This window comes from Muscardinus avellanarius, assembly GCF_963383645.1.
Source record: "Muscardinus avellanarius genome assembly, chromosome: 1".
Classification (NCBI taxonomy): Eukaryota; Metazoa; Chordata; class Mammalia; order Rodentia; family Gliridae; genus Muscardinus; species Muscardinus avellanarius.
The window spans coordinates 122,256,002-122,265,066 of NC_137786.1; the positions used below are offsets into that span (position 1 = coordinate 122,256,002).

Here is a 9,065-nt window from a genome sequence, read left to right on the forward strand (position 1 = left end):
ATGGGGGCCTTCCCGGAGTTGCCGGTGCCGCTGCTAGTGAATTTGGTTGGCTCGCTGGTGGGCTTCGTGGCCACGCTCACCCTCATCCCCGCCTTCCGTGGCCACTTTATCGCCGCTCGCCTCTGTGGCCAGGACCTCAACAAATCCAGCCGGCAGCAGATGTGAGCAGCGCGCGGATTCCGGGCGGGGCGGGGGGCGCGGGGCGACTGCGCGGCCGAGAGCTGACCCGGGCCAGGACTCTGGGAGGTCACGGGCAGAACTGATTAGCAGTGGGGAGGAATGGATGGGAACCCTTGGGCGTGTTAGCAACTCCAGCAGTGCCTCCCCCCCCCAAAAAAAACAACCATCAACTGGGAAGAACAATGTTAAGTTATTGTAACGTCTGCTATGAGTGACCACGGCCCCTTTCCTCCTTTTCCTCCTCCACCCCCTTGCTGCTGGGCCACAGCCCAGAGTCCCAGGGAGTGATCAGCGGTGCTGTGTTCCTTATCATTCTTTTCTGCTTCATCCCTTTCCCCTTCCTGAACTGCTTTGTGGAAGAGCAGTGTAAGGCATTCCCCCACCATGAAGTAAGTGGGTTGGTGGGGGCCTTTGACTGGGGCTGGGAGGGAGATACCTGAGAGTTGGGATATTTGGGCTTGGTGGAGGGGCTGAGGAACTATCTGGATGGGAATTCTTCAAAGAAAGAATGGCAGTAGGCTTGAGTCTTGACCTGCCTGAGCCTTCCCCAGTTTGTGGCCCTGATAGGTGCCCTCCTTGCCATCTGCTGCATGATTTTCCTGGGCTTCGCTGACGATGTACTGAATTTGCGCTGGCGCCATAAGCTGCTGCTGCCCACCGCGGCCTCACTACCTCTCCTCATGGTCTATTTCACCAACTTTGGCAACACGACCATCGTGGTCCCCAAGCCCTTCCGCCCAATCCTTGGCTTGCATCTGGACCTGGGTGAGTAGCCCTGCCACTACTGGATTTGTAGCACCTATTTCATGAGCTTTCCAACAGAGCACACGCCCAGGCTTTCCACATATTCATCCGAGTGTTTCTGTTCTGCTCCTGTGTATGTTCACATCTTAACGGATGGCCTTTCATCTGTGCTCTGTTTTCAGTTTTCTCAGAATGATATCTTTAAGTGCTCCCTCCTTAGGTGGCACCTTTTGTTTATACTGTGTCTCTCCCCAGGGATCCTGTACTATGTCTATATGGGGCTGCTGGCAGTGTTCTGTACCAATGCCATTAATATCCTGGCAGGAATTAATGGCCTAGAGGCTGGTCAGTCTCTGGTTATCTCTGCTTCCATCATTGTCTTCAATCTGGTGGAGCTGGAAGGTAGGTGGGATTGGGGATGGTCAGGGAGTGCCTGGTATATGGCTTTGGGAAGTTCAGGGAGTAAAAAAAAACAATATTCGAGTGATTATAGAAGATAAGGAAAGCTCACTGTGCAAATAACAATGAAGAGTTAGTAAATGTGAGAAAGAAGCTGGGCATGGTGGTGAACATTTGTAATCCCAGTACTTGGGAGGCTGAGACAGGAGGATGACAGGTTCAGAGCCAGCTTCAGCAACTTAGAGAGGCTCTCAGAAACCTAGTGAAACTCTGTTTCCAAATAAAGAAATAAAATTGGGCTGGGGGTGTAGCTTGGAGGGCAGGATGCCTCTGGCTTTAATCCACAGTACCAAAGCAAACAAACAAAGAATAAATGCAGCTGGTGGTGTTATAGCTCAGAGGTAGAACATCCCTGGGTTCAATCCCAGTTCCATATACACAAAAAGTATATTTTATACCTCATCTCACTTAAATATTGCTCTGTGTGAGAGATGTTATCAGCCCTATTTTACAAATGAGGAATCAGGCTTCGAGAAGTTAAATGTAAAAGTTGGTATTCAAACTTAGGTCAGAAGTCAGGCATGGTGGCGCACGCTTGTAATCCCCACGCTTGGGAGGCTGAGACAGGAGGATCGCACGGGTTCGAAGCCAGCCTCAGCTACTTAGTGAGGCTTTCAGCAACTTAGTGAGATCCTGTTTCCAAATAAAATACAAAAAAAGGTCTGGGATTATAGCCCGGAGGAGAAAGCCTCTGGGTTCCACCCCCAGTACCACCAAACTTAGGTCAGAATGTCTACATGAAACTTAAGACCTTAACTAGTTTTTTTTTTTTTTTTTTTTTTTTTTTTTGCAGTACTGGGGATTGAACCCAGAGGTATTCTACCTCCAAGCTATACCCCCAGCCCTATTTTTTATTCTTATTTTGAAACAGGGTCACACCAAGTTGCAGATCACCTCATTGAGGAACTGAGGCTGGCTACAAACCTTCGATCCTCCTGTCTCAGCCTCCCAAGTATTGGGATTACAAGCGTGCACCACCATGCTGGCTTAAGACCTTAACTAGTTTTTGAAGGCTTGTGAAAATGGAATATTGGAAATTGCCTGGGCAGCATAAAAGGGGTACTGGGTTCTTAAAAGTAAATTGGATGAGGTGAGAACAGAACTTAAAGAGATCAAATAGGACTAGGGTATGCAGGGGGTGCAGGTGTTAACTTTGCATTTTTTCCCTCTGCTTCTAAAGGTGATTATCGGGATGATCATGTCTTTTCCCTCTACTTCATGATACCCTTTTTTTTCACCACCTTGGGATTGCTCTACCATAACTGGTAAGGAAGCCTGTGAATAAGGGAGCCAGCTATCTGCACACCTGATGGTTCTGATTATAACCCAGTTTTATTTATTTATTTATTATTTATTTATTGCGGGTCTCAATGAATTGCAAAGGACCTCACTAATTAGGTAGCTGGCAAAGATGGTTCTGATTATAACCCAGTTCTATTTCTTTCTTCCTTCCTTCCTTCCTTTCTTTATTGCGGGTCTCACTGAATTACAAAGGACCTCACTAGGTAGCTGGCAAAGATGGTTCTGATTATAACCCAGTTATGTTCCTTTATTTCTTCTTTTCTTTCCTTTCCTCCTTTCCTCCTTTCCTTCCTTCCTTCCTTTCTTTCTTTCTTTCTTTCTTTCTTTCTTTCTTTCTTTCTTTCTTTCTTTCTTTCTTTCTTTCTTTCTTTCTTTCTTGTCTCACTGAATTCCAAAGGGCCTCACTAAGTAGCTGAGGCTGTCTGCAAACCACAATCCTCCGGTCTCAGCCTCCCGAATCCTGGGATTACAAGCGTGCGCCACCACTCCTAGCTGTAACCCAGTTCTAGATAGAGAGGGGCCTTTATTTGGTAGCATTCTGCCATTCTTTTTTTCCTTTGAGGTGCTAAGGGATCAAACCTATGACCTTGGTACATGGCCCGGCAAGCATTTTACCAGTGAGCTCCACACCAACCCCAGTAGTAGTCTAAAATAAATCTGTTGCCGGGTGTGGTGGCGCACGCTTGTAATCCCAGCATTCAGGAGACTGAGACCGGAGGATCACAGTTCGTGGACAGCCTCAGCTACTTAGTGAGGCCCTTCGCAACTCAGTGAGACCCTGTTTCAAAATAAAAAATTGGACAGGGGTTGTAGCTTGGAGGTCAAATGCCTCTGGGTTCCAGCCCCAGACCTGCAAAAAAAAAAATAAATAAATAAAATAAAATGAAATAAAATAATTCTGTACCCAGAAATAGTTAGGGATGTCCACTGTGGAGCCCCAGGAATAGATGGATTCAGGGCTTTGGGTCCTGCAGAGTTGCTGGGACAACTAGAGCCTCCTATGGGTCAGAAGCAGGGTCAGGGCTAGCCCAGTAATTGGAGTGTGTATGATGTGGGAGAGAGGATCAGTAATGCCTCTCGCCACTGGCTCAGATCCTCTCCCCCACACAGGTACCCATCACGGGTGTTTGTGGGAGATACCTTCTGTTACTTTGCTGGCATGACCTTTGCCGTGGTGGGCATCTTGGGACACTTCAGCAAGACCATGCTACTCTTCTTCATGCCACAGGTGTTCAACTTCCTCTACTCACTGCCTCAGCTCCTGCATATCATCCCCTGCCCTCGCCACCGCATACCCAGGTAGCCACTTTGGGGCTTGAAAGGGACATTATAGTCTTTCACTCTGGATACTTAAAACCAGCCTCTACATTTGCCATACAAAGGAAGTGGGCCCAAAGAAGAAGTGTTAACTCTTTTGATGTGGACAGCCTTTTATTGGTGGTGGTGGTGGTGGGGTATGAAACCTAGAGCCATTCTACTTCTAAGCTATATTCCCAGCCCTATTTTACTTGTTATTTTGAAACAGGGTCTCTCTAAGTGGCTGAGGGCATTGCTAAGTTGTTGAGGCTGGCATCGAACCTGCGATCCTCCTATCTCGGCCTCCCAAGTGCTGGGATTACAGGCATGTGTCACCGTCCCTGGCTGGGCAGCCTTTATGATTTATAAAGCACATGTATTTACATCATCTCACTCCGTGCTCACAGTTCTGATCACAGAGTTGAAAGCAACAGGGCTCAAATAGAGCTCAGGTTATTTGGCTCCACAAGTGTGATTCCTAGTTATTAATCTCAGGGAAGGGAGTTCTTTGACTAATGGACCAGTCATAGGAATCTGTCTTCCCCCCTACAGACTTAATACCAAAACAGGCAAACTGGAGATGAGCTATTCCAAGTTCAAGACCAAGAGCCTCTCTTCCTTAGGCACCTTTATTTTAAAGGTAACAAGGTAACAAGGAGGTAAGGCCCCAGGCCGCCATCCTCAACCCAGGGAATGGGGAGTCGAGGTCTGCATCAAATCCGGGGGAGCTTGGCAGCATTAAACAGAGCCCCATTCCACAAATGTAGGTATTAGCTGATGTTCTCTCCACCTTTGGTCCCTGCAGGTAGCAAAGAGCCTCCGGCTGGTGACAGTACATCAGAGTGAGAGCGAGGATGGAGCCTTCACTGAGTGTAACAACATGACCCTCATCAACCTGCTCCTTAAAGTGTTTGGGCCCATACACGAGAGGAACCTCACGCTGCTTCTGCTGCTTTTGCAGGTGAGGCTGGCAATGGGATAAGCCTCCTCACCTCCTTTCTCCCTGGTTCTTACCCTGCTCTACTTCTTGCAGATCCTGGGCAGTGCATTAACCTTCTCCATTCGGTACCAGCTTGTCCGACTGTTCTATGACGTTTGAGTTCCCTAAGGATTGACGTTTACTGTAGCACAGTCTCCAGGGTCCTGACGGGCCAGCCTCTGTCTGGTCCAAGGCTGCCTCGGGGCCTAGACATCTCCCATGCGCCACTCCCCTCCAGAGTCTGGTCTCAGCATTTCCCTCCAGCTGTCACTACTCACATCCTGGGCCTTCCTTGCCCTCCAGTGACTATTAAATTGGACTTTGCCTATTGCTTTCATCACCTCCCACTCCCTCCACCCCAGAAGCGTGAGATGCAGCTACCCACAACTCAACTCTCAGAGTGTTGACTTTCAAGGAATCGACTGGGCTAGGGACACAGGCTTGAAGGTGACTTGACATTTGACTAAATTAAGTGTTCTGATCGGGGGGGGGGGGGTGTGCTCTCAATGGTGACAATAAAGTGTTACCTTTTCTTGTTCCTGTAGGTATATTTCATATATGGGCATGTTAGGAGAGATTGGAAGTGTTGGTGGGGATACCTCTTTCAGAGAATGTCTGTGTGCCTCATCAGACCCTTTCCAGCAAGAATTGGACAGAACTGAAACCAGACAAAACATGCTGAATAAATATTGAAATACTGTTATTTCAGATGATGGGAAGGGTTCCACAATCTCTTTTCTGACACAGAAAACTCTCCCTGAGCTGGGAGTGGTGTCACACCCCTGTAATCTCTGTTCTTGGAAGACTGAGACAGGATTGCAGGTTTGAGGGCAGCCTCAGCAATTTAATGATACTCTTATCAACCTAGAGAGATCATGTTTTTAAAAGAAAAAAATAGGGCTGGTAGTATGGTTCAGTGCCATCCCCAGAGCCACATTAGAAAAAAAAAAGACCAGCTGGACCTGGTGGTGCATGCCTGTAATCCCAGTGCTTGGGAGGCTGAGATAGGATCCACAGGTTCGAAGCCAGCCTCAAGCTACTTAGTGAGGCTCTCAGCAACTTAGTGAGACCCTGTTTCCAAATAAAGTGTAAGATAGGTTTGGGAGTGTAGGCTGGAGGTAGAAAAGCCCCTGAGTTTTACCCCCAGTACCACACACACACACAAACAAAAAAGACACACTTTTAAAATTTATTTTATTTTATTTTATTGTGGTACTGGGGGTAGAAACCAGAGGCTTTCTACCTCCGGGCTATACTCCCAGACCTTTTTATATTTTATTTGGAAACAGGGTCTCACTAAGTTGCTGAAAGCCTCACTAAGTAGCTGAGGCTGGCTTTGAACCCCTGCGATCCTCCTGTCTCAGCCTCCCAAGTGCAGGGATTACAAGCGTGCACCACCACGCCCGGCAAAAGGCACACTTTTAATTCTAGTGCATGGGATTAAAAGTGTGTGCCACTAAACCTGGTGATATCCTGATTCAAAATAAAACATAAAATAGGGCTGGGGGTAGCCAGGCATGGTGGCACCAGAAAAAAAAAAAAAAAATAGGGCTAAGGTGTTGATGGAGGTAGAATGCCCCTGGGTTCAATCTCCAATAATCCCTCCACAAGGAAAAATACCTCCTTTTGCCAGATAATGGAAGGGAATGAGGAGCAAACAGGCCTTGAAAGAGGCAGAGATAGCTCTTAGAGTGCTAAACACTTTTTTTTTTTTTTTTGGTAGTACTGGGGATGGAACCCAAGGGCATTCTACCTATGAGCTACACCCCCAGTCCTAGTTTTTATTTTTTTATTTTTTGCAGTACTGGGAATGGAACCCAGGGGCATTCTACTTCCGAGCTACACCCCCAACTCTATTTTTTATTTTTATTTTTTAATCTTTTTAATTTTATTTTTATTTTTATTGTGGGTCTAGGGATGGAACCCAGGGGCATTTGACCTCCGAGCTATACCCGCTGGCCTATTTTTTATTCTTTATTTTGTAACTGGGTCTCACTGAGTTGCCAAGAGCCTCACTAAGTAGCTGAGGCTGGCTTCAAACCCATGCGATCCTCCGGTCTCAGCCTCCTGAATGCTGGGATTACAAGCGTGCACCACCACGCACGCACGGCTATTTTTATTTTTTTTTTAAACAGGGTCTCACTGAATTTCAAAGGGCCTCATTAAGTAGCTTGGGCTGTACTCTAACCAGGATCCTCCAGTCTCAGCCTACCAAAAGCTGGGATTACAAGTATGTGCCACCACACCCAGTTTATTTATTTATTTATTTATTTATTTATTTATTTATTTATTTTTGGTGGTACTGGGGGTGGAACCCAGGGACTTTCTACCTCCGGGCTATACTCCCAGACCTATTTTATATTTTATTTGGAAACAGGGTCTCACTGAGTTGCCGAGAGCCTCACTAAGTAGCTGAGGCCGTTCTGAACCAGGATTCTCCTGTTTTAGGCTCCCAAATGCTGGAATTACAAACATGCAGTTGTGTTAAACCCTTTAACAATCCCAGGCCCCAAGGATTTCCCAGAGCCAAGGCTCTGCTGGTGGCTCAGACTCCACCCCTTTTTTTTTTTTTTTTTTTTGGTACTGAGGATGGAGCTACCTCTGACCCCAGCCCTATTTTTTAGTTTATTTATTTATTTTTGGTGGTACTGGAGGTGGAACCCAGGGGATTTCTACCTCTGGGCTATACTCCCAGATCTATTTTATATTTTTATTTGGAAACAGGGTCTCACTGAGTTGCTGAGAGCCTCACTCAGTAGCTGAGGCTGGCTTTGAACTTGTGTTATCCTCCTATGTCAGCCAAGTGTGGGGATTACAAACCTGTGCCACCATGCCCGGCTTTTATTTATTTATTTATTTATTTTGTGGCACTAGAGGGTGAACCCTGGGGCTTTCTACCTCTGGGCTACACCCCCAGGACAGACAGACAGACAGACAGAAATTATATATATATATATATTTGTGTGTGTGTCTGTGTGTGGTACTGGGTGTGGAACCCAGGGGCCTTTCTACCTTTGGCTACACTCCCAGACCTCTTTTTTTTTTTTTTTTTGCGGGTCTGGGGATGGAACCCAGGGGCATTTGACCTCCGAGCTATAGCCCCTGCCCTATTTTTTATTCTTTATTTTGAAACCGGGTCTCACTGAGTTGCAGAGGCCTCACTAAGTAGCTGAGGCTGTCCGCGAACCGCGATCCTCCAGATCTCAGCCTCCCGAATGCTGGGATTACAAGCGTGCGCCACCACGCCCGGTTCCAGACCTCTTTTAAAATAAATAAATAAATAAATTTTTTGCCGTACTGGGAATGGAGCACAGGGCATTCTACCTCCGAGCAACATTTCAGCCTTATTTTCTATTCTTTAATTTTGAAACAGGGTCTCACTGAATTGGAAAAGGGCCTAAGTGGCTGAGGCTGGCTTCCAACCTGCCCAATCCTCCTGTCTCAGCCTCCCAAATGCTGGGATTACAAACATATGCCACTACGCCCGGCTCTTTATTTTATTTGGAAACAGGGTCTCACTAAATTGCTGAGAGCCTCATTTGTGTATTCCTCCTGTCTCAGCCGCCCAAGAGCTGGGATTACAAGCGTGGGCCACCAAACTCCCAGCTCTTTTTAATTCTGAAACGGTCTCATTGAGTTACAAAGGCCCTCACTACTAGCTGAGGCTGGCCGCGAACCGTGACTCTCTCAGAGTCCGGAATGCTGGGATTACTAGCGTGTACCACGCCAGGCTAGACTCCACCCTTTTTGTCTCGCGGTTGGGGGATTTAAATCTCCCGCGCTTTGCTCGGATTGGTCACTTCCGGAGGTGGTTGGCAGTCAACTTGCAGCTGCTCGTCCCTGCCTTTTTCCTCCCCGGCAAAAAATTTTCAAATTGGGCCAATCGCTGAGCTCGCTCCCTCAGCCGCGGTACGTCACGAAGGGGGTGAGCCGCAGCCAACCGGAGGCCGACGTTGGAGCAGCGAACCACTCAGGAGGGTCGGGGGCGTGGCCTCTGCTTTATAAGGGCGACCTCCGGCGCGCGCGGCGGCAGTTGGATTGCGGCTGGTAGCAGTTGGTCTTTCCTTTGGAGGTCGGTCTTCTCCCCTCGTCTACCTCGCGCACT

At 47.6% G+C, this 9,065-nt stretch overlaps 1 protein-coding gene across 1 annotated transcript; it reads left to right on the top strand.

The window, feature by feature from the left end:
- On the top strand, window positions 1–5,080 carry DPAGT1 (dolichyl-phosphate N-acetylglucosaminephosphotransferase 1; the record flags this gene model as incomplete). Its single annotated transcript, XM_080707912.1, has 9 exons — window positions 1–161; window positions 449–569; window positions 732–945; window positions 1,180–1,326; window positions 2,564–2,648; window positions 3,796–3,984; window positions 4,534–4,621; window positions 4,787–4,942; window positions 5,015–5,080. The coding sequence occupies 9 exons, from the start codon at window positions 1–3 to the stop codon at window positions 5,078–5,080; spliced, it is 1,227 nt and encodes a 408-aa protein (XP_080564038.1).
- Window positions 5,081–9,065: the final 3,985 nt, after the last annotated feature.